This window comes from Epargyreus clarus, unplaced genomic scaffold (assembly GCF_041222505.1).
Source record: "Epargyreus clarus isolate Ecla_fem2 unplaced genomic scaffold, WU_Ecla_fem_2.2 ptg000035l, whole genome shotgun sequence".
Lineage (NCBI taxonomy): Eukaryota > Metazoa > Arthropoda > Insecta > Lepidoptera > Hesperiidae > Epargyreus > Epargyreus clarus.
The window spans coordinates 7,462,413-7,488,664 of NW_027332240.1; the positions used below are offsets into that span (position 1 = coordinate 7,462,413).

At 38.2% G+C, this 26,252-nt stretch overlaps 1 protein-coding gene across 1 annotated transcript in view; it reads right to left on the reverse strand.

Annotated features, from left to right (window-relative positions):
* Positions 1-14,845, reverse strand: part of Dpp10 (Dipeptidyl peptidase 10) — a 139,943-nt gene extending 125,098 nt beyond the window's left edge. The window contains exons 1-2 of the mRNA XM_073092276.1: positions 14,768-14,845; positions 13,242-13,455 (exon numbers count right to left, since the gene is read on the reverse strand). Coding sequence (XP_072948377.1) covers positions 13,242-13,455; positions 14,768-14,845 — 292 coding nt within the window. The remainder of the gene's footprint in view (positions 1-13,241; positions 13,456-14,767) is intronic.
* Positions 14,846-26,252: the final 11,407 nt, after the last annotated feature.

Below are 26,252 nucleotides of genomic sequence, written 5' to 3' on the forward strand. Positions count from 1 at the left end.
AACATTATTAATAATTATAATTCTATATAGTGGATACCAATAATTTAAACGATTCATTTGATTATTTCATGTCATAATATAAATGTATTATCGTTCAGGAATTCATTGATATTGTAATAACACCTATTGACGAGGAAGCTATATAGTTCACTTTTAAAAGCATGAATGTTCCCGATGGTGCGTATTGCCCTAGGTATTTTATTGAATAGTATAGAAGCTTTGCAGAAGATACTTTCTTTAAATATATTTGTTTTGCCAGGCACAGCTTTTAATTTATAATTTAGTCGGGTTCGTGTGTGATACCTAAAAAGTTTCGGGTTCCGTTTTATAAATATTGCACATTCTACAATGTATAGACATGGCACAGTTAGTATGTGTAACTTTGTAAAATGTGGCTTACATGAGTCTGTTTGTTTCAGATTGCAAATAGCTCGAATGCATCTTTTTTGTGCCTTCAATACCATCTCTCTATTAGCAGAGTTACCCCAGAATATAATGCCATATTTTATCTTTGAAACGACGTAACCGTGATATGCAGTCATTATGACATTTTGGTGTACAGTTTTTCTTAATTGACGTAATACATATGATGAATTGCTTAATGATCGACATAGGTGGTCAATGTGTGTTTTCCAATTCATTTCCTTATCTACTCGTATATATAATCCTAAAAATTTTATTGTGTCCATGTTATCGACTGAATGTCCTAAGTAATTAACATTAAGATTTGTGGATGTTTCTGTACGTCGTTTGAATGTCATTATTTTTGTCTTATTAGTCATTTAATTTCTAACACACAAAAGTGTGAAACTCAGTGGAGCCTGGGATTCAACCTTCGCAACTCCCATTAAAAGCTCAAGCTATATAAAATTAGATTAATCTCAAACCTCGAACCTTTAATTAAAAAAAATAAGTTTAAAACAACTATCACTAACTAATCAAAATTAATTCAACCAAAGTCATATTTATTCATCAAATGCGCTATTTTGACCGCTTCAATCACGTTTGCATTATTGTGCGTCCCAAAAGAATGCTTTTAATCATTTTCAACATCAAACCATTAGCCACTGCAAACACAGGAAAGAAAACTCGGAACAAATAGCCAAGTCGACTCGAACTCGCGCTCAAGGGTTCCGTAACATTTTTTTTTTATTTTTAGTAATTTTAATTTCGTTTTCATGACAGCCAAATACGCATGCATTGTGAAAATTTAAACTGACTTTATTTTATGATACAAGAGTTATTACGAAAAATACTGGTTTCTTATATGGGGACTCTCTTTTATTTTAACTTTTTTTTATGATTATTATAGTTGATTGCTACAATACACATTCTGAGAGGGGCCCCTCCCTCTCGGGACGTGGCTAGTTAACACCAGCGCTGGCCGACGTTGCCGGGCCGCGAATGTAATGCTTAACGCTCCTCGTGACTCGGTATCGAGCGTCCAGAGGAACGCCACGGAGTCCGACGTACGCCTTGCGCTCCCCCGCGCGGGAGAGGATCCACATCCACATCATACTTATCTCCGCGAATATACATTCTGTAAAAAATTCAAGTGTTCATTTCTAAAGCTATCACAGTTCAAGAGTCCTGTGATAAACGTACAAATAGCGGAGTCTTGTAATCGGGTTTCATTTTCACCCTTTGGTTACGGAACCCTAAAAGTGCCACGAAGTGAAGGAAATTGGGAAGATATTCAAACAAACGAAACATAATGTCAACAACGAAAATGTGGAGGAAGGAAATAAAACACATAGTGATTTTTACTTCCATTGTACATTAATGTGTATTATGTTGATTTCGTTAGGATTAATACGATAAATGATTCAAATATTTTTTACATAGTTCAGATTTAGATTTTAACCAACTTGATACAATCTTTCATTCATAGAAAGGAATAGATAAAAGTCATACATGGAGTCGAACAGTAATAATGCATCAAGTGACGCCGGGTTATGTGGGTTATGCGGGTACTTTTACTGTACTAAAACCCCCCACCGTAGGACGTCATCGGCGTTTGGTGGAGAACTCCGGGATCTCCAACAGAACACAAGCAGAGTGCCGACGCGATGCCCCAATCGGCTCTGCCCTGGGGAGAGCAAAGTTATTTAAGTTCTCACACCCCCTAGTGATTATAGGGATATGCGACCACACAAACCGCTGTCCTTCCCGGGGTCACTGGCCGGGCGGTTTGAGCTCCCACTCTTGAAGCCCGCAACCCCGGAGGCCCCCTTTTAGTCGCCTCTTACGACAGGCAGGGGATACCGTAGCCCTATTCTGGTCTCGGGACTACAGGAACAAAAGTGCACCTGAAACCTAACAGTGCAATGTAACGAAACGACAAGAAAACATTACACATTAAAATAAATAGTTTCTTTTAACTATTTTATCACCTATGCTTCCATTAATTGAGAAATTGAAATAATAAACGAGCTTGCAAATTACTAGTGGTCATATAAATTGAAATGTTCTTGTATTTATTTCGAAGGTGGTAGAACCCTTTGTGGTTCGACCCCGGCGGCACCACCGCCACACCTATTTCTACCTAATAACAGCAGTGATAGGCGCTGCTGTGTTCCGTTTTGAAGGGTGTGGTAAGGGAGACAGACTTTTCCGAGGCGTTCCAGCTTAGTCCTCAGGGGTAGCGGCGCATCTGTGGCCGACCTCTAGTAGGAATATCCAATCCTATCTGGGGTTGACTACAGATGTCCATGGGCGGCAGTAGCCACTTACCATCAGGTGGACTGCATGCTCGTCTGCTACTCTTATATTATAAAAAAATATATATTCCCAACTGACCAACAGCACTTTTCCGTCCATATATAAAGCAGAAATATATGAAAAATATACTTTTTACCTCAATAATACTTAATAAAACCGAGTTTAAATGTTAATCCAAACTATATATTAATAACCATATGTAAAAGATACTAATATTCATATTCTTACGAGAGCAAAACAGGCATTTTATCAGACATAAAAGGGTTTCCTAATTAATATCTCCACACCGCATCTCATTAGCACCGCAGAGAAAGTAATGGACGCTTTCATACATTTATTGTGGTGCTTGTGGTGGTACATGGTGAAATGAGACTGCGTTAACAATGCAATGTAATGTAACGACAATATAACATAACATATAAATTATACATCCTTCAGTCCAGTACCCTTACGTATTTTTTTTCAGTTTTTACGTTTTGACAAAAATGACTGTTTTGGTATTTGTTTTCCGTATTGGAAATGTATGGGACATTTCCAATTAGTACTAATACAGTGCGCTAGGGGCGCTGATTGGAAATGTATGATCAAATACGTAAACTAATACAAAAAGTCATTTTTGTCAAAACGCAAAAACTCATACTATGGATACATTTTTAGCGTTTACAGTACTGTTTTAAAACCGGATTTTGACTGTTATCAAACTGATTAGGAATATGTATACATATATTTGTTTGGTCGGGCCTTAATGGTTAAAATTCAGCCTCTCAAACAGGGTCGCCGAGGTTCGAATCCCAGACGCACAACACTTATTTCTTAGTTATGGGCGTATTACAAATGAATTAATTTATCATTTACCATTTATAAAAACGAAGGACAAATTGAGGAAACCTATACACTTAAGAGATTAGAAAGATTGACAATATATTTGAAATCTACCAATTCGCACTTGGCCAGCGCGGTGAACTATGGCCTAATCCCTCTCAATCGGAGAGAAGAAAGGATCCAGCAATGGGACAGTAATGTGTTTAAGACGTGTAAATTACTCACGAGAACATAATACAAAATACATGTAGTATACTCCTTTACAAAGTAAATTAGGGTATATGTGTCACATGTGTCCTATATAATCTTCTTAACCAAACCCATTATCGTTATACGCCGTATCATTATCATTAAACAAACACATTATTGTTATGCGCAACAAAAGCATCTTGTAATATGTAAGCATCCATTACGTAGAGATGTGAGACCGTGTGTGACGTGTTTTAAATATTTATGTGCACTAATGACCTATTTTGTGACGGCTGACTTACATGAGATGATCTTAGTCTCAGGAGTGGTAATGCATCTGTGGTAGGGTTTAGGTAGAAAATGTTCTATATATATTTTTTATATATTTATAATATAGGAGTAGCAGACGTAGAGTAACAGCAGATTGTAGTCCACCTGATCGTAAGTGTTTACTGCCGCCCATAGACATCTGTAATCAACCCCAGATTGGATTAGCTATTCCTACCTGAGGTCGGCCACAGATGCGCCGCTACCCCTGAGGACTAAGCTGGAACGCCTCGTAAAAGTATGTTACCACACCCATCAGACCAGAACACAGCAGCCCTTAACACTGCTGTTATTAGGTAGAAATAGGTGTGGCGGTGGTGCCGCCGGAGTCGAACCACAAAGGGTTTTACCACCTAACACCTAATATGGAGTTATTTACTGATGTCCATGGGCGGTAGTGACTATCTTCAGGTGGACTGCAATCTCGTTTGTTACTTCAATGTTTAAAAAAATAAAAAAAATAAAATAAAAAATAAAAATGATTTATTGCATCAAAACATAGTACATTGTTTTACAATATTGTTGGGTACCCAAATAAAATAGAACCGCATAATTCGGCTGCGGCAGTTCCGTTTTGTGTACTTTTGCCTTTCAACAATGGAGGGGAGGAAGGAGGGATGGAATGAATGAATGAGTGAGTGAACGAATGAGTGAGTGTGTGTGTGAGTGCATGAGTACATGAGTGATTCAGTAAGTGAGCGAATAATGAAGTAACAAGTAAGTGAGCGAACTACTGGCTGTCTGTATGAATGCATGTATACGTTTGTGATTGAGTGAGTGAGTGAGCAAACGTGTGACTGCATGAATGATTGAGCAAAATAATGAGTATGTGAGTGTATGAGCCAGTGACTGGGTGAATGAACGCGTTTGTATATGTTTATGAGTGTGTGAGTATATGAGCGAAGGATTGAATGAATGTGTTTATTCCTTTACGTGCGAGAGTGTGTTATGCGCACAATAAAAACATCTGTAATATTTAACAGGTTCCAGAAACCATTACGTCAAAAGCGAGCACGGGCGTTCCTGTGACGTGTTTTTAAATATTCACGAGTAAACCTACGTTTAGGAATGCCGTCGGTCTATTTTTTATTCCGGGAAGCTGTATGGTCCCCAGGGAATAATGAGAATCGTGAATTCCTTTTTATTTGGCGCTGTAATGGTCCAAGCTTGGGCTGGTAATAAAAAATACTTTTGTGAAGGTTACATTTTTAAGGTAGATCCCGTTGTGGTTCGACTTTAGCGGCACCATCGCAACTCCTATGTGTGCTCCAGTTTACAGGAAGACATGTTTTCTTGTACTATAGGAGTAGCGGACGAGCATTCAGTCCATCTGATGATAAGTGGCTACTGCCGCCTATGGATATTCCTACCTGAGGTCGACCACAGATGCACCGTTACCCACGAGGACTAAGCTGGAACGCCTCGAAAAACTATGTCTCCCACCCCGCACCCTTGAAACCAGAACACAGCAGCGCTTAACGCCGCTGTTATGAGTTAGAAATAGGTTTGGCGGAGGTGCCGCTGGAGTCGAACCACAAAGGGTTCTACCACCTTCATGTTTATTCGTATTGTTCGAACTTATTTGCAAGAGCAGCATCGCATCTGTTATCGATCTGAAGTGGGACTCAGATTGGGATCAGAGGCCACTTACGTTCAGGTGGATCGCATGCTCATAATAAAAAAATGTTAAAATATACATTACAAAAACCGTGTTAATAAGACCCACGGGTCCAATCCATCATCATTAAACAATCCGTTCTCATTACCATCGTATTATTATGGAACAACACTCATTATTCTCATATGTAACATGTTACGTGGTCTAGAGACATATGGTGAGTGGACGTGTGGTGTGTATTATAATATTAATAAAAAATCTTAACTACAAAAGGTTATTTTGATTTTTTTAAAATTATATGGCGACATACTACTAGTAGTACTACTAATAAAGATATAAAGATTTTTTTTTATTTTATTAAAAGTTGGTGGATTTTAAAAGGTGGTAGAACCCTCTGTGGCTCGATTCCAGCGATATCAACGCCACATCTATTTCTGCCTAATAACAGCAGTATTAAGTATTTATCCGAGGCTTTCGAGCTTAGTCCTCAGGGGTAGCGGTTCATTTTGGCCGAACTCAAGTAATCTTATCTGAGACTGATTACAGATGTCCATAGGCGGCAATAGCCACTTACCATCAGGTAGACTGCACGTCTAAAAACTGCACGTATAAAAAAACTGTGGATTCCTTATTCAGATGTCTAATACGGGAATCGAACCCAAAACCGACCGACATGACGTACAACTTATTGATCGTCAACTCAAGGTTCCACATAACAATAAGTTTTGTTAACATATTCAATGTTATCGTATTGTTATTACAAGCCATTGTGCCGTTAAAACTCCATCCCATTGTTATGTAAACGAAACAATAAAATGTATAAAAGTGGCCATTACGTTTTCAGCGCTACGCTAACTACTTTCTATATAACTGTACATAGTTATTTATTTTTTAAATGAAAATGACGCTTTTTTCGTCACTATCGACATATTAGGGATCTTTTAGACGAGTAATAAGTACTCAGAATCAAAACTGAAAGTTGAAGTCATTGTTTAGGTATCAGACGACCTGCGTGGCGGAGCGGTCGCCATACTGGTCTGATGCGCAAAGGGTTCCTGATTCGATTCCCGGCCAGACAGATACCTGTATGATACATTTAGATATCTGTTCCGGGTCTGGGTGTTTGTGTATTCGTCTTTGTGTGTGGCCACTGGCTATGGCACCAACCTAGTGTGGGGCTGCAAGTAAAAAAAAATATATAATAAAACCTATTTGTCTGGACAGAGATGGAACTTGAAACCCTGGGTGTGCCAGACAAGTATAGTAACAGTTCTACTATGCTGATCGTTCACTTCAATTCCATTATTTATAGATAGATGCACAGCCTACTCGAATGAATGTATTGATCTCTACCTCTATCTTCAACCTGAAGCCGATACATTGCCACCTCGAGGGACTAAGATGGTCATGTTATTTGTAAATCAGTTGGCATCTACACCTTTCTATCGAAGGCAAGAACTAATTCACCCTAGGTGTGATTGTGGTGACTGTTAAAAAGCGCTACTAGCGTACCCGTGGTCCCGATAAAGTCCAGAGGAACACCATGGGGTTTTAGCCGGTAGAAATCCGGCATCTCCTCTCAGCTGCCCCCGCCACTGAGAGGAACCCAAGACGGGTTTCCCCACGAAAAAAAATAAGGTGCGGTTGTAGTACATTCCCCGATCGAACACTAGTGGTTTTGCTACGTTTCTGTATCAATACTTTGTCCTAAATAACATTTAATGAATATTTTTCACTGACACATTTCGGCATAAACAATACTATCTTATCCATTACATTACATTGCATTGTTCGCTATCTCATTGTTATGTAAACGTAAGCACTACAATAAAACGTACAAACTCGACCGTTACTTTCTCTGAGGCGCTAATGAGATGCGGTGTGGAGTTTATTAATTAGGAAAACAGTTTTATGTCTAATAAAACGCCTTTGTTACTCTTTCTTAAAGGATATGACTATTCGATTTTATATTTACGATATGCAAACTTTCATAACGTTATTAGTATGATTGTATATAACAGTGGTATTATAACTGCTGAAATTTAATTTGAAGGGCGTAAGGGACATACCACATGAGGCGTTTCAACATATACTCTGAGGGTAACAATCGATCGGTAGCCGACTAAAATAGGACTTCAATTACACTTGGCTTAATTACAGTTGTTCACTGATGGCAGTGATGACTTACCATTAAGTGTAAAATAAAATAAAATTTTATTTTATTTATTGTTAACTATTATTATACCTACTTTTTTCTTGACATTACATTACATTGCATTGTTAACGCTATCTCATTGTTATGTAAACGTAAGCACCACAATAAAACGTACAAACTCGACCATTACTTTCTCTGCGGTGCTAATGAGATGCGGTGTAGAGTTTATTAATTAGGAAAACCCTTTTATGTCTGATAAAACGCCTTTGCTGGTTTACTCCTTTAGAATATGGATATTTCTCTCTCTCTTAAAGAATATGGGTATTTGGTTTTCTACGACAAACAGTCTTTCGTGTATTAACTGAAATTGATAGCCGTTAATATGTATTAAAGGAATTTGTATATATTCGAGATTCGAGAACGAGTATTTTAGAGCCGCGCTAGGCGTCAGCGCTAGAACAAAATCCTGACGCCGCACTCTAGCGCCGAGTGCGCCGAGCGCCTAGTGTTGTACGGAGTTACTACTGAGCAGTCACACAGAAAGCGTACGCGTACGCTTGTCGCAGCGCTCGGCGTTCTTGTCGCCGGGCGTTGTATTTTTTTTACAGATTTGCGTACAAGCGTCATTGTATGGGAAAAATAAAACGCGCGCGTATGAGATCGCGCAAACGCGTACACGCTCTGTGTCCGTGACCACTTACTAGTAACTCAGTACAATACAACTCAGCGGCGTCAGGATTTACTTCTAGCGCTGACACCCTAGCGTGGCCTTAGAATATGCGCTCTATGTGGCCAGGCCTTTAGGTTATCTTTATATCAATTTTACACCTATGTAATTAAAATAAAAAATAGTGTAGAGTTTTAGGTCGCTGGTTTCTAATCCGAAATATAATTTGGAACCCTTGTGCGCTAGAAACAATAATGTAGGTGAATAAATGTATAAATACCGTAGAGTGGTGCGGTGCTCCCTTCGGCGACCGATCGACCGTGATGCGCATACACTCGCGACTCTCAAATAGGTCCCCAGGACCCCGTAATAAATATAAATTATATTATACGTCCCGTGACGAAATCCGAATACCGACTGTCCGTACAATGTGTGTTATGACAGAAACGTCAACCTTTTAAATTTTGAATTTACTCCTTTTATTTCTAATCAGTATTTCGACCAGTTCTAAATACTGAACAAATAGTATAGTCAAAATTTTGTCGGAAACATTTCAACCCCAACTCAAACCCAGGTGTTAAGATGCTTTCCACCCATCAATCAATAACCAACCCCAACAATCAACCCCATATACCATTTAGTTATATCCCCACAGGAACAAGAAATAATATGAAAATAAAATAAACTTACGAATCAATTCGTTCAAATAACAAACTAACATACAACACAAACAAGTACTAAAGCAAGAATACCGAAGGATAAAATCTCCTATAAGTTATTAAGTGAGTAAACAACTTAGTCATTTATTACCTCCAGCCTCAGAATCTATTCAATGGGGAGATTTACTGCGCGCCCTGAAGAGCTTACTTAATAATTTTGTATAAAGGTTTATAGACGAAATATACATAAAAAGAACTGTTATTTAACCAATACGACGACGATACGTCAACCCATTATTGTCCCACTACTGGACACGGATCTCCTCTCAGAATGAGAAGGATAAGGTATACATACATAGTCCACCGCGCTATCCCAGTGCGAGTTGGTATACTTTACTTTTTTAACTCAACCATATAGGTTTCGTCACGATGGTTTCTTTCAGCGTTAAAACAAGTTAAAAATAATTTATATTACGCATATAACTTTGAAAATCAAGGGTTCCTGCGCGTGCCTAGAATTTGAACCTCGGATGCATCGAATCATAGGCCTGACTTCATCCTCAGTTTCAGTTGTTTTAATAACTATGGACTCAGATGTCTAGTCCAAGTCAAAGATGCTACCCCTTAGGACTAAGCTGGAATGCCTCAGAAAAGTATCTCTTTCTTACCACATCCGTCAAACTAGAACACACTAGAGCTGAACACTGCTGTTATTAGATCGAAATGGTTGTGACGGTGGTGCCACCGGACTCGAGGGTTCCACCACATAGGGTTCCATCACCTTCATTTCCTTCTTCTATAATACAGAAACATTCCTCAGAAGTCATAAAATGTACATTATATCATACAAAATTCCATAACCCGTGGACTTCTCGTGATACGAGCATTGTAGCGTTATGCTAATGCCGCCGAGATAAATGACTTAATACTAACGTCGATAAATCATGTGTGGGGATATTACCTCCAGTTTGGGCTTTGTCTTTGTATATTAGCGGCGCGACTTCTAACTCGTAAATCATAACAAAATTTAAAACATACTTAAAAGCTATATCCCTCGTATTCTAGCCCCTTAGGGTTTGTTTTTGTTAAAAAACGGCGAAATAAGTATTTCTAACAAGAAAACAAAGTACTACTGTTCACGGTTTCCTTTAAAATTGGCGAATTTTCAAATAAACTTACAACGCCTATAGTCACCCCCTTAGGGATCAAATATCTAAAAATCCTTCCTGACAGAACGTCATCAAAGTTTTCTACACTTATAACCTACATAAAGAGGCCCTCTATCTTAAGTCATTATAAAAAAGAAGTATCAAGAACTTCTGTACTCTACTTAGAAGGCTTTAGAAATGGGAAACCACAGCATTCGTTCCAACTAATTTTCGAGGTTTAAAAAGTGGCCGAAATTAGGTAGAATTTCAAATCTATAGATTGATTACAGATGTTCATAGCCAGGAGTTAGTTACCAGGTGAAATGCATGTCCATTTCTTATCCAATTACTAACAAAGAAGCAGTAGCTTAGTTTCAGATGTAAATAAACCGTATATTTTCTTTCGGTAGCTTTAACAAGCCTTATTGCTAAGGCTGCGAAATTTATTGTTTATCGTAAACTCTTCAGGCACCGGCAGTAAATCTTTGTATTGAATAGTCTCAGATTCCTCGGGGTAATAAATGACTCGGTTATTTACTGCTCAATTAATAATATAATAAAAGAAAGTTTGGAAAATCCAAAAGTGCACGACTCATAATGCTCATTTAATTATGAAATATAAAAAAAAAACTTAAGTCGTTCAAAATTAATTGCCGAAAAAACAGCTGTAGTAGGAAGAAGGTACTGCACAAGCGCCCCTGGTGGAATAAATGTACATAATATCTATAGATATATCACCATCCATATTTTTATTAATTGCAATTAAACGATACTGAATTAATTAATCATTCGCATTCAGTGACCTACAATCGTCGATTAGAATTTAAAAAAAAAATTAACTCAAATGATGGATTTTTTCACAAGTTACAGTGTTTTCAGGTTTCACACATGACGGACAGGAAAATTTTTTGACCTATTTTGGTGTTTTTTTCCAATTCTATTGCAGTAAATCAATTTTTAAAATGTATGGAATTAATCTCCATTAAATTATCTCGACAATAGTATGCAAAATATCTTGATTCCGTGAACTATCAAGGCTATAATAATAAAAATAGCCGCCAAATGAAGCGAAAAAAATTTTTCGATCGTAAAGCACTCTCTGATGCTTCGCATCATGAGTCGTGCAATTTCTATCAGTCTCTAGATTATATGATAGCCTAGTAGTTAAAACTTGGCCCCTCGAGGGGTCCGAGTTTCAAATCCCTGACACGTACCTCTGATTTTTCAAAGTTATGTGTTTATTAGATAAGATAGAAAATAATTATCACTTGCTTTAACGGTGAAGAAAAACATCGTGAGGAAACCAGCATATCTAGAAGACTTATAAAAATAAATCTTAATGGTGTGTGAATTCTACCAATACGCACTTGGCCAGCACGGTGGACTATATCCTAATGCTCCTCATTCTGAGAGGAGACCTGCGCCCAGCAGTAGGACAATAATGGGTTGATGATGTTCATGGCCAGTACTGTAGTTCAGTTTCAGATGTAAATAAACCGTATATATTCTTTCGATAGCTTTAACAAACCTTAGTGCTAAGGCTGCGAAATTTATTGTTTATCGTAAACTCTTGAGGCAGCGGCAGTAAATCTTTGTATTGAATAGTCTCAGATTCCTCGGGGTAATAAATGACGCCGTTATTTACTGCCCAATTAATAATATAATATTTCTATCAGTCTCTAGATTATATGGTAGCCTAGCCTAGTTGAAACTAGCCTAGTTGAAACTCCGCCTCTCGAGGGATCCGAGATTTAAGTCCCAGGCACCTCTGATTTTTCAAAAGTCATGTTGTAAAATGTTATAAAGTCATATTAGAAATTCATTATTTTAAAAAATTAAATTTTATGTGAAGTCTAATAACCACTTAGCCAGCGCTATGTACTATGGTCTAATCCTTCTCATTCTGAGAGGAGACCTGTGTCCAGCAGTGAAACAGTCATGGGACGATGATGATGATGATGAATTTTGATTACATGATAGCCTAGTAGTAAGTAAAGTGTAAATGTTCTGAGAGCCAGGGAGGTCAGGGAGACAGTAATAAGCTGACAAAAATGTAATGTCCATTGAAATCATAGCCGTGACTAAAACCTTCCTCACTCAGTAATTTTAGTAACAAAGTGACGGGTTGAAAAACAGAAAACCACATACAAAACTGATGTTAGCCAAAAATAAACGAATGATACCAGACTAAAACTGTTGCCAGATAATTAATGAAGCTTTCGTCTTTGAGGTTTATCATTTCGTCTTATCAGATGAGGTCGACATAAGAGCAAATGGATGGAAATGCTGTGAAAGAACTGTGGAAACTATTATGTCATATATGTTCAAGCCAAAAAAACAAAATGTAGTTAAGTACTAGATTTATTTGGGTATAGTTGTCTATGTCGTTTGTGTATTTGATATGTTCTATATACATATAAATAAAGTGTAGTGTTCGCCTGGAATTTCAAATAACTTTTTTTCTATAGCCTATATGATTATTTGCAACTCATTAAATTTTATTCCAACATCAATTTATGGCTGATCATAAAATTCAATCACGATATCAATGAAACTTACCCATAAAATTAAATTACTTTCTTTCTTACATCAATGATTTTTTTTCTTAAAATAAAATTTAGAGATTAATAAAATTTGTTCATAAAATTAAATTCCGACATCAATGAAACTTATTCGTAAAATTAAATTCTGAGATCGATAAAACTTACTCATAAAATTAAATTCCGATATCAATAAAAGTTGTTCATAAAATTAAATTCCAGCATCAATAAAAATTATACATAAAATTAAATTCCGACGTCAATAAAACTTATACATAAAATTAAATTCCGACATCAATAAAACTTATACATAAAATTAAATTCCGAGATTAATAAAACTTATCATAAAATTTTATTCCATTCAATGAAAATTATTGTATAAAAATATCGCTTACCAGAAATCCACGTCCCATTCCACCTGACAGGCACCAGGTCATCCGTCAGCAGGTCCTGGATCCTCAGGCGCCTGCCTTTGACCCTGGGCCCTTCATCTGGCGGTGTCAGCAGCACCACGGAGGTCACGATCAGGGCCAGCACCATCACGATGACGAGGAGAGCGATGAGGATCCCTCGCCAGTTCCGCTGGTTGGGGCCACCCACCACCAGCTTCTGGAACCAAGGGTCAATTTTAATTGTTATTTTTGAAGTTTTAGTTTGGGCGTGCGTGGGAATAATGGGAGGGAATTTTTACAACGGCCATATTTTAAAATTGATATCTACTATAAAGTTAACTAGTAGGTAAATGTTGCAGCTATCAACCAGATAGTTTTCAATATTTTACTTTTTATATGATACGACACGTACGCTTTATAAATAATAATCTTTCAATCAAATCGTCAACAAAACAAGGGAGGGTGGTACATACTGCATGGTTTAAAATATATACCATCTACATACGTAGCGGATTGTTGTGAAGTAGTTTTAAGTCTAACTTAATAGCATGGATCACAATTAGTTATCTAATGGTCACAAGTCGATCGAAAACTGTCGATCTGTGGGAAAAACAATAGATAGATAGATTATTAATAACGGGCGACGACAGGATGTCGAACTCTCCAATGCAACTATCATATAATCACCATATACTCTGTTAAATAAAAGCAAGTTTCGAATTGAGAGAGAATTGAAAGCTACACTCCGGATGTCAAAGTATTCCTCGAGTGCATGGTATTTGCTCACCATACAATATACAACCATATATGTAAAAGTCCCCGATGCTCCCTCGGGAAATATCAGAGCGAAGCATTCTGAAGTGTGACTGGATTATGTTAGTTATTATATGCATACCAGGCGTTGTTAAGTCGATCTACATACTCGTATACATCATCGTCAACCCATTACTGTCCCACTGCTGGAAATGAGTCTCATCTCAGAATGAGAAGGATCAGGCCATAGTCCACCATGCTGGCCAAGTTCGAATTAAGTCTTTGAAAGCTTTTTTTATTTCTCAGGTATGCAGGTTTCCTCTCGATGTTTTCCTTCACCGTTTATGCAAGTAATAATTAATTTCTAATACACACATTATTTAATCATGATAAGATTAGGATTGTTTAATTTATAGGGGAAATTAGGATTGTTTTATTTATAGTTCGGGTATTCATTATCGCATACACGCAACTTGTAATGTTTTAATAACTCTCACCAAAGAGTACAAATAGCTGCAAAGAAAATGTGGATTTTCGACTTGATAACTTATTCATACCAGGTATATATATTTTGAAGTGTTTATATTCTACATCACTCTTTTCAAAAAATATACATATAAACATATCTATCTGTAAGCAGAACGTAAGTCTTACCTAAAGTCGATCAAATATGCACTATCCCTAAGGAATAACATGCGACTTTTCCGTACAAAATATTCTTTATTCTATATTTAAATACGATGAAACGCCACGGATTCCTACTCGATTTTCCTTACCATTCTTTTTCCACTTTTTCTAACAATAACTGTATTCATTGCCAATTTTCGAGAGAATCCGACAGTTTTGGCTCCCATTGCGTTTCGGCTTTTTATACGTCATTGTATCAAATTGTACTAAAAACGGATAAATCTCGCACAAAAGACCCTTTCGGAAAATGAACAGGATACAGATCATTTATCATGCCTGAACAATACATAGCTGAAACAAGGTAGAACCCTCTGTGGTTCGACTCCAGTGGCACAACCGCCACACCTATTTCTGCCTCATAACAGCAGTGTTAAGCGCTGCTGTGTTCTGATTTGAAGGGTGTGGTAAGAAACATACTTTTCTGAGACATTCCAGCTTAGTAGCACTTCAGTGACCGACCTGCGGTAGGTATGTAATCTTATCTGGGGTTGAAAACAACAAGATTTGCGCCTTTCAGTTTTTAACTGATTGATAGAGTCTTGGTTCCTCGGTTGCGTTTCAGCTTTTTATCGTATGATATTGTGCTAAAAACGGATAAATCTCATACAAAAGACCCTTTCGGCAAATGAGCAGGATACAGATCGTTTATCACGGCGGCACAATACGTCGCTGAAACAAAGTTTGCGCCTTCGCGGCGAAATTTTTAACTAGACGAACTGATTTAATTTTTATGGCTAGTGTTTTTTTAATGAAGCAGTAGTACATTTCTTTTTATTTTTAGATTTTATTGGTGAACCATTTGGCGCAGTGGTCACGTATGGTGTGATACACACAGAGTTGAAGCTGAAATTAGGTTTTTTTGACTTGTTACATTTTTATGTCGAGTGGTGGTAGAGTGGTCAGGACGCCGGTGTCACAAACACGGTTCAGGATTTGATACCTGGCCAGCCAAACATGTAAATGGTGAATTTAAAATGTCCCATTTTTTATTGTTTATTCGAGTAATTTAAATTTTTCAATATAAATTTAAGTGATACATTCAGATACAGGTTAAATATTTTAACCGATTATCCAATATGGTCCAAAATATGCATTGCGCTTTAAAAACAGGACAAACGTGAAAAAGGAGCAGACTTAGCTATTAGGCTTTCATAAGGAACACTAAAAAGTACTTACTTAGTACTTGCCGAAGCACATTTTAACATTTTATCCCAACATAAAATCCCTAAAAGTATGTACGATACAGTAAAAAATAACGACAACACTCATAGGTACCCTAAAATCGAGATCCCGAAGCTACCTTAACACAAAATTACTTTTTACGTCGCGAAATATTGGCCACATATTTTTTGCATCTGCTTACAAGATTATAGCGGGAAATGGCGGTCGCAGGGCTATTTTCCCGCCAAAATGGCGGCCATTATCACAAGTGAGGCTGTTTCCGCGAAAACGAGACGATATTGCCGACACTTAATTTAAGTTTTATGGTCACTCGTGACATTGTACATATTTAGGTCGCTATTTTTTTTATAAGGCTATCTAATTTTTTACTGTTAAATTTCATTGAGAATGAATGGCGGAATCTTATGGTTTTATGAGACATTTGAATAGAATCGAAATATGTTTTCATTAAGCGCTAGTAGAGAGTAGGCTTCGCCCGTGTTTGAAAAAAAATAACATGACATACATATAACTGAAAATTTGTACCTTCACTGAAATGGCAGTGGCGCCATCTGTCGAAAACGTACTAACTCAGAAACTTTCGTGGGCTCATGCACAACAACTTTGCCAAAGAACATCATATCAAATACATAGTGTATGATTTTATAATGTACATACAGACTAATATTCATTCACTTTACGTACACTATAACATATTAAATACTACTATGTTAAATATAATTTTTTACACAAAATTACTATTTTCAATCAAGTTGTTAAAAGATTTAACTTTAAAGCAACCGTTGCAACTCGCGGACCTAACATCTTATGTTTTTCACCGCCAAATTTCAAAGACAAATCTTTTTCGTTGCCAATATTCCAAAAACTTCTGATCAAAGCATTAACTCATGTGGCCCTTGTTGTCAAAACATTCTCGACCACTGGTTCTAACTACACTCCACATGTGAGTTTTATACATACTTACGAAGTGTAGAAAAAAATGGCGGCCGGGCTAAATTCCCGTCATAATGACGTTCATTACCACGAGAGGGTTGTATCCCTGATACGAAGGTTGATTACTTAGTTTACTTTGAATGTGTGCTCATGAAATATGAATATATATTTTAATGTCAAAATGTAGAAAATATTATTTTAAAGTATTTAAAATAAAATTTGCCAAGTGTGAGTCGCACTTGCACACCGAGGGTTCCGTACCACCAAATTTTAATTGATTTTTTATTTTTAGTATTTGTTACCGTAATCTATGATTGCATAGAAATAAATTCATTGTGAAAATTTGAACGTCATAGGTAATTTTTTGATGTGAAACATCTATAGCCGCACGTAAAAAAGATTTCTGGCGTGGCGACGATTACCTTTAACTACATAGACAAATGTTCTATAAGGGACAGAGCTATTAGAACAATGTGATAAAAAAAGACAACTAGTGTTTGACCTTGCGTTTCAAGTGTACGCAAACGTAAATATTGACCATGGAATATAGTGACCAATGATTACTTCAGTCAAAACGGGACATCGATTTTTTTATGTCAAATACTTTTTACTTGAAAAAATATAGTTAGAAATAATAAAAAACACGCTTTTATGATAAAATTAACTAAAAAGTAGAAAATAATTTTCAATCTAGGAATCATTTAAGGAAAAGTAAATAGTATAATTGTGCAAAAAATGTGGGGCGCTTTATGAAAACTGATAAATGGAGCACCCCATGTTTTTTTCACAATTATAATATTTACTGTTACTTAATTGACAATGGCAACGGTTCATTTTGGAGACAACGGCACGAAGCATCGAAAAAAGGGACTGTCCCGTTAAAAACGGGACGTATGGACGTATATTTCTCATTGATACTCATGCTTGTCAAAGACAATGAAATAATGGAACAGAAGGTAAAAAATGTCCAGAACTGTCGATAATAGTTTTAGTACATCGTTTACGTAGAAATGTTATAGTACAGTTTAACTAAATAAATTATTATTATATAAATATATAATTTGATGAAAGAATGTATCTATACAGATGTATCGACTGGTTTAAAATATACGATTTAAAAATTGTTTATATTTATTATCGTATATTAGTAAAGATTACTCACTCCTAACAAGAAAATGTACCCAGTTTTGAGAATTGAAATAGTTGCGTAAAAAAGTTTTGCCACGTCTCCGTGCTAAAATGTCCCTAAAATATTTGAAATAATTATTTATCTATTATGTAAATTACGCAGTATTAGTTATTTATTTGTAAATTTTCTCTAAAAATGTTTTTATTTGTCAAGAATTAAAAAAAACTTACTAATAAGCCGTTTGTGGCTTCATTCAATTTCAAGGCGGCGAAGTATCTTTACTAATTTATGTTTATTATTTTCAGTTTTATTTTACACACGACCATTAATTGCAAAGTTGTGTACATTTTATAAATGTTATGTACTAGCTGACCCAGCAAACATTGTGTTGCCATATAAATAAAAAAAATGTTAAGGGTGAACAACCCTTATCACTTAAGAGATATGAAAAATAGATAGTAGCCAATTCTCAGACTTACTGAATATGCATATAAATTTTGATGAAAATCAGTAAAGCCGTTTCGCAGGAGTAAAGTAACTAACATCGTGACATGCGAATTTTATATATAAGATTCGAATCATACCGTGGTCTTTTTGAGGATTAATTTCTGGCTATACAAAGATTGTTTATTAAATTATGTTTAGGTTAATTTATTCAATTAAAGAAATTTTAAAATACCGTATACTATCCTATATAAATTTTATGGTAATATTTTTTATTATTTACCACAGATATCGAAGAAAATTTAGAGATTAGGATACAGAATTTCCCATATATCGATTTTATTTTATTAAAATAAACTATAAAAAGTTATATTTTGACTAAAACACACTAATATAAAAATTAAGCAGTGGGATCTTAAACTATAACATACACGTATGAACATCGTGAGCTTCAATAAAATGTCACTTCTGTTCTGTTGATCTATGGTCATAGATCAATGAAAATTTTTTCATTGATCTATGACAGTTCAATTCAATCAATGAAAGTTTTTGTCAATGAAAGTGATAAAGACGCAAAATGCATGGTCATGCATTTTGCGTCTTTATCACTTTCATTGACAAAAACATACTTTGTCTCTTTCTGGTTACTCATGTAATCATGGCGGATCGAACACGAAAAATAAACAAAATTTAATAATTTCTCTTCATTTACGTGTGATAGGTGATTCCATGAATCTTGTTTCTTTTTCGAGCATAATTTTTGCATTTATGCATTGCACAAGAAGGCATTTTGAGGCTTAAAATTCAAAATAATGACGTTTAACGTGTTCAGTGACATTCGTGTGTATTACTACGCCGCGCGAGAGCGACTGGAGTCGTTTTAACTCGTTTTACACCACTTGACGTATTTTGTATGTTTTAAGTATTGCCCGCTTATTTTTCTGATAATAAAATGTCTGACCGTGATAATTTAGAGAGTGAAAGTGATCAGCCTTCTGCAAAGAAAGCAAAATCACACTATGACACACCATCAAGTCATCAGTAAGTTAATTATTTTTGATGTGAAACATCTATAGCCGCACGTAAAACCGATTTCTGGCGTGGCGACGCATGCCGTGGCGCCACGCTATACGATGGTATATATATACAATCTATATGCAGTAGTGTGTACGGTGTGGCGACGCGTCGCCATGCGCAATCGAATTCAATAAATAGTCATCGTTATCTGGAAAAAAATCGTAATATTTTATTTTATCATTATGACATATTTAGTTCCTATCACAATATGTTCTTTTTTGCATATTACTTTTACAAAATAATGTCGATGTTTCACATCTGCCAGGCGTCCCGTGACGGCTCACATTTTTTATAATTGACAAACTTTGGTGTAAATAAGTTATTGTTTTTTGATATACTTAGGGTCGGTTGCATCATGTAACTTAAACATTTACAGAATCGGAACCAACCGTCAAATCCATGGTTAAAAAATAATTAGTTGCTCCATATTAGTTGAGATTGTTTTACGTCATAACTAACCATAACCGCTCGAATTCGATCGGTTAAAGTTACTGTATTTGTCAACTTCCCTATCTGTCAATGTCGACTAATAATTGCGGCGACATCGATACAAATGACGTTAATGACAAATCAATTGATGCAACACAGAATGTTTACATTCCATTGCTACCGTCAAAGTTACAGTTATATTTAATTTTAACGCAAACTTTAACCGGGCCTTCGATGTAACTCACTCTTAATATTTATTTAAGCAAACATGAAAATCTTTAAATCCCATGTGTAGTGTTCCCGACTCAACGTCGTGATAATAGTATCACTTAAACCCCATTTGGCTCGCTGACGCACCAACACGCCCGTCCTCACCGACGGTCTAGCATGACTGCCCCCACACAGTCCGCTCTCATTCCGTGTCGTATGCGCTCGAGACAAACTACCCACAAGGTGATACTACACCATGTTTAAATCTTTGAATCTCCATTACTAAACTCTTGAAATCAGAACTCAGCAACGCTCTCACGAATAGCAAACGTAAAACTGGCTCGCACTAAAATCTAGGGAAAGCAGTAATTTAACTAAACTAATCGGATTGCAGAAACTACTCTCACAGCTACCGTTTTTATTACTCTCAAGCTCCCAATAGTTTTCAGCTTAAACTGCAAATTAAATTAATTTTAAAATTCTTGGAATTCTACACATTACGAGAGCTGTCCCCTCGTTATAAAGTATTCGAGATAACAGTGAGTTTATAGTATCTAGCGTACCGGATTCATTTTCGGATTTTCGGAAAGAATGATTTAAGCCTGGTTTTTAGTTTTTAAACTATAATATTTTTTTATAAATAGAATTGAAAGTAGCAAACGAGCATTCAATCAACTTAATGGTAAGTAGTCAGTACCGCCCATGGACATCTAAATATATATAACTCAAAGGTGACTGACTGACATAGTAATCTATCAACGCACAGCCCAAACCACTGGACGGATCGGGCTGAAATTTGGCATGCAGGTAGATGTTATGACGTAGGCATCCCCTAAGAAAGGATTTTGATCAATTCTATCCCCAAGGGGATAAAATAGGGGATGAAAATATTACTTCGTAACGCGAGCGAAGCCGCGGGCAAAAGCTCGTCTGTAACTAATTCCATATAGGTACTTAGAACAGAAGTTCTTCTTGAAGCCACTTTATACGTTACCGCTTCCGTTCTGGTGGTGACCCAGTCAAACAATATTGATATTATATTTGAAAGAAAGAAAGAAAGAAAAATACTTTATTCAGGAAAATTTGGACACACCATTTGGAGGCATACTTTTTCGATGCATTCCAGCTTAGTCCTCACGGGTAGCGGTACGTCTGTGGTCGGTCTCGGCTAGAAATCTGTACCCTTACCATGAGTTTTTACGTTTTGACAAATATGACTGTTTTGGTATTTGTTTACGTATTGCCCATACAACTTCCAATCAACGCCCCTAGCGGATTGTATCAAATGGCGCTTTATGTTTTGTTTCTCATTTATGCGAAATTTTTTTGAGGCAGACAAAAAGACTTGAGCACTTACTTATTGTAACGTTTACTCAGTCTACTAAAGCAAACGAAACATAATAATGGATTGAGTAAACGTAACGTAAAATTGTGTGATGTTTTGAAAACTCACGGTAAGATCATGGTACTGATCATATCTGGGATTGATTAGATGACAGTAGGCACTGATCTGATTGTCCCTGTAGTTCCGGGACTAGAATAGGGCTACGGTATCTCCTGCCTGTCGTAAGAGGCGACTAAAAGGGGGCTTCCGGGGTTGCGGGTGGCAAGAGTGGGAGCTCGAACCGCCCGGCCAGCGGCCCCGGGAAGGACGACGGTATGTGTGGTCGCATACCGTCGTATACACCAGATGGTGTGGCGAGCGTCAAGCTCACCTGGGCGGAGCCCGACGGGGCAACGCGCTTAGAGGACTCCGGTTGCGTTCCTTTGGAGATCCCGGAGCCCTCAACGCAGCGCAGAGGACGGCCACCGGGGGGGTTTTAGTGCGGTAAAAATCCCACATAACTCGGCGTCGCTCCCACGTTGTCGGGTACCTTTTGAAGGTTTCCCCCTCGACAAAAAAAAAAAAAAAAAAAGAAAAAAAAAGGCACTGATCTGATGGACTGCATGCTCGTCTGCTACTCTAATATTATAAAAATCTACCAATTTATGATATAAATGGTGATGTGACTCATTTGATATATCGTCGTTAAGCTGTTATCATCCCACTAAGCACATGTCATCTATCACACTAGATAATAATCCACTATGTAAATTTAGCTTACAATACGTTAAAAAAAACATGACCAGACCATATTTTGTAAATTATGAACATACTAAGAGCTCTCAAAGTTTTTCAAAGCCTTCACAGTATGTAATGTATGTATGTATGGCGAGTATGTAGGTTTTACGTCAGAACGTGAATGTAGGAACTTTAATTAACGTTTCTTCGCATATGACATGCTAGTAGCTCAAAACGGCGAAAGTTATGACAAAATTCAACATGACTCAAAACGACAAAACGTATATGGACACTGGATGCATCAGAAATGAAAGTTATTTCAAGATAAGGCAAAGTTTTGTGTTTTTTCCACTCATTTACTGTTGAAATAAGAATCCCAAGAGATGTTTTTTTAAAGATTTTAATTAAATACTGAAATGAGTTTTTTTAGTCTTCCGGAAGTTATTTTTAATCATCAACTAGATATCAACGTATCGGGTATCTGCTATACCAAGCTATAGAGCTAAACCAAGTTTCAATCTCTGGCTAAGGAGAAAACAATATTACATAAGATCAATCTCAGCTTATTTTTTTATTGGAAAACATACTTAGTATCCATTGTCACTCAAAATTGAACGATGCCTCATGATGTTACAATCCGTCAAGCCATTCGGGCTGAAGGGCATGCCAAACTATGAGACATATACTATATATGTAAAAAAATTAAACATAATAAAATTGTTTTTAAAGATGTATTGATTATGATTTTACGAATAGTGCAGGTGGCCAAATACTTTTGAACGGTAGTGTATGTACATATACTCTAAAAACATTACCCTCCGCAGTCATAAAAACCTAATCTAAAGAAAAAATCAACCATATTTTCAAATTCCGTTATTACAATACGCATTACCATTCCCTCCAATCGGAATAATTACCCGTGTTTTATTTCGCCGACAATTTCCCCGGAGGATTGTGCGCGGATTTGAACGTCAGAATGAGCTCGTACACGTCTAATAAGCCAGAATGTTTCCACGTGAGATCTAATACGTTTGTTTATTTAAAATCTAGGGTTTTCATCGTTTATTTCTGCAAATACGAGTTGTAATTTTTTTTTTCAAAAATAAGAATAACTTTATTCATAACAAATTTCACTTACAAAACTTTGTAATACAAAAACATAACTTTCAAGATTGACTTTTTGTCACTAGTTTTAAAACTAGGTGGTAACGTAACTACGTGATTACTGTACGCATCTTAAGAGTAAATAGTAGGCGTAAAAATGTTAATAAAATATTTATTATTAGACTACATCACCACCGCATTCATTTTTGCCTTATAATCTGTTCAACGCTGCTGTGTCCCAGTTTAAAAGGTGTGGGAAGGGAGACATACTTATCAGAGGCATTTTACTAAGGCGTATCAACGCATCTATGTTCAACCACAATCTAGTCTCATCTGTGATTGGTTACAGATGTCCATGGGTGGCAGTGACCATTTACCATCAGGTGGTCTGCATACTCATTTGCGACTTTATTATTTAATTAGCAGAATAAGTAGATTTTTTTTTTTTTTATATGTTTGAGCCTAACGATGAGGCAGACGTGCTACCTGATGGAAAGTAGTCAACGTCGCCTATGAACATTTGCAACACCAGAGGAGTCGCCAATGCATCGCCGGCTTTGAAGGAGAGCTCTTTTTGCACCTTTTTTGAAGAGCCCCATGTCATAGCGCTCTTGGAATACCTCAGGAGGAAGTTCATTCCACATCTTGCACGTTCGTGGCAAGAATGTCCGTGCAAACCGAACTGTGGAGGACCGCCACGGGTCCAGTTGGTGTGGATGGAACTTCATCCTTCGGCGAGTGGTGCGATGGAGGAATGGTGACGTAGGCATCAGGTCAAATAGTTCCTCGGAGCACTCACCATTGTAAAGCCGGTAGAACACACAGAGGGAACCTATGTCCCTCCGCAAGCTTAAAGGTTCTAACCGATCGGAGGTCCTGGGGTCGTTGACGATTCGGATAGCGCGTTTCTGCACGGAGTCAAGTGGGTTAAGTTGGTATTGGGGCGCCCCTGCCCAGAGATGGGAGCAGTACTCCATGTGAGGTCTCACTTGTGCCTTATACAACAGAAGGAGTTTCCCCGCAGTGAAGTACTGCTTCGCTCTGTTCAGGACGCCCAGCTTTCTTGATGCCAACTTGGCCTTAACGTCCAAATGACACCGGAACTGCACGTCACACGATATGTCAACTCCCAGGATCCCCACACTTTTATCAATGGTGAGTGGAATACCTTGGAACCGTGGCGCTATGACGAATGGGGTTTTTTTAGCGGTAAACGCGCAGACTTGTGTCTTCGTGGGGTTAAACTCAACAAGGTTAAGTCGACCCCATGTCGAGACCTGCTCCAGAGAGTCTTCGATTTCAGACACAAGTCGGATTCTGCTTTCCTCCACGAGAGTCCGAGAGGTGTTTGCACGGCCTGTATACACAGCATCTCCCGTACTATCATCTGCATAGCAATGAATGCTGCCAGTTTTTTGCAACATGTCATTGATATGCAGAATGAATAGCGTGGGAGAGAGGACAGAGCCCTGGGGCACGCCAGCGTTAACATGCTTCGTGTCTGAGCAGCACCCGTCTACTACGACTTTGATTTGCCGCTCAGACAGAAAACTGGCTACCCATGTGCACAGCCTCTCGGGAAGACCGTAAGATGGAAGCTTCGCGAGAAGGGCCCTGTGCCAGACCCGGTCAAAGGCCTTTGCGATGTCTAGGCTAACTGCCAAAGCCTCACCATTACTCTCAATGGCTTGCGCCCATCGGTGTGTGAGGTATACCAAAAGATCACCAGCTGAACGGCCCTTGCGGAAACCGTATTGGTGATCGCTGATCAGCAGGTGATCCTCGAGGTACCTCAGGAGCTGGGTATTAACAACACGCTCCATAACCTTTGAGAGCAGGGAGGTGATCGCTATAGGCCTGTAATTAGCCGGGTCACTGCGGTCACCCTTTTTGGGAATCGGGTGAACGAGGGCTACCTTCCACGAAGACGGTACTTGTCCTGTGGTATAGGAAAGCGAGAATAAGCGCGTTAAGATGGGAGTCAACTCGGGAGCACATGTCTTCAGCACCACTGCGGGGATTTCATCCGGCCCACTCGACTTCTTGACATCAAGGGACAATAGAGCTCGCCTGACAACTTTCTGCGTAAAGCGTATATTAGGCATAGGACTCTCACACCGCGGGATGGTCGGCGGTGTGGCCCCCATGTCATCGAGAGTCGAGTTTGAGGCAAAGAGAGTGCCCAGAAGATCGGCTTTTCCCTTTGCCGTATGGGCCAGAGAATCATCTGATTTCCGCAGGGGCGGTAGTGAGGAGCGACAGAAATTACCTTCAACAGCTTTGGCTAGCGACCAAAAGGCTCGACTCCCGGAGGGGTAACCAAGTAGTCGCTCGCCAATTCTGCCAACGTGCCTAGACTTCGCCTTGGCCATATGCTTCTTTGCTGATCGGGAGGTAGCGTTAAGGGTGGTTCGTAGCTCGGAGGTCTTCGGATCCTTGCATGCGTGCGCTGACGCCCAGGCTTGGTAGGCCTCTTGCTTATGACGTGTTGCCTTAGCGCAAGACCCATCAAACCAGGGTTGACTCCGTCCACCGACGGACACGACAGAGTTTGGAATGAAGCATTCCATGCCCTGCCGTATTACGTCGGCTACAGAGTCAGCGCACGTGCTAGGATCACCCGAGACGAAGCACAGCTGCCTCCACGGGTACGAGGCCAGGAATTCCCGGAACCCGTCCCAATCTGCTGACCTGTAGTGCCAAACTTGTCGCTTCCCCGGAGGTCGAGCCCCCGTGGGACGCGACAAGGGCACAGAAGAACTTACCAAGCAATGGTCAGAAGATCCAAGGGGAGCCTTGACTATCACTTGGTAGTCCTCGGGACAGTTGGTCAGCAGAAGATCTAGCAAAGACGCAGTATGAGTCTCTATATCAGGTACCCTAGTATGACCGGGTACGACCTGGGAGAGCCCATATGCCAAGGAGAACTCATACGCAGTTCTTCCGGCAAAGTCAGTGGTTCGGGAGCCCAGCCACTCAATGTGGTGGGCATTAAAGTCACCCA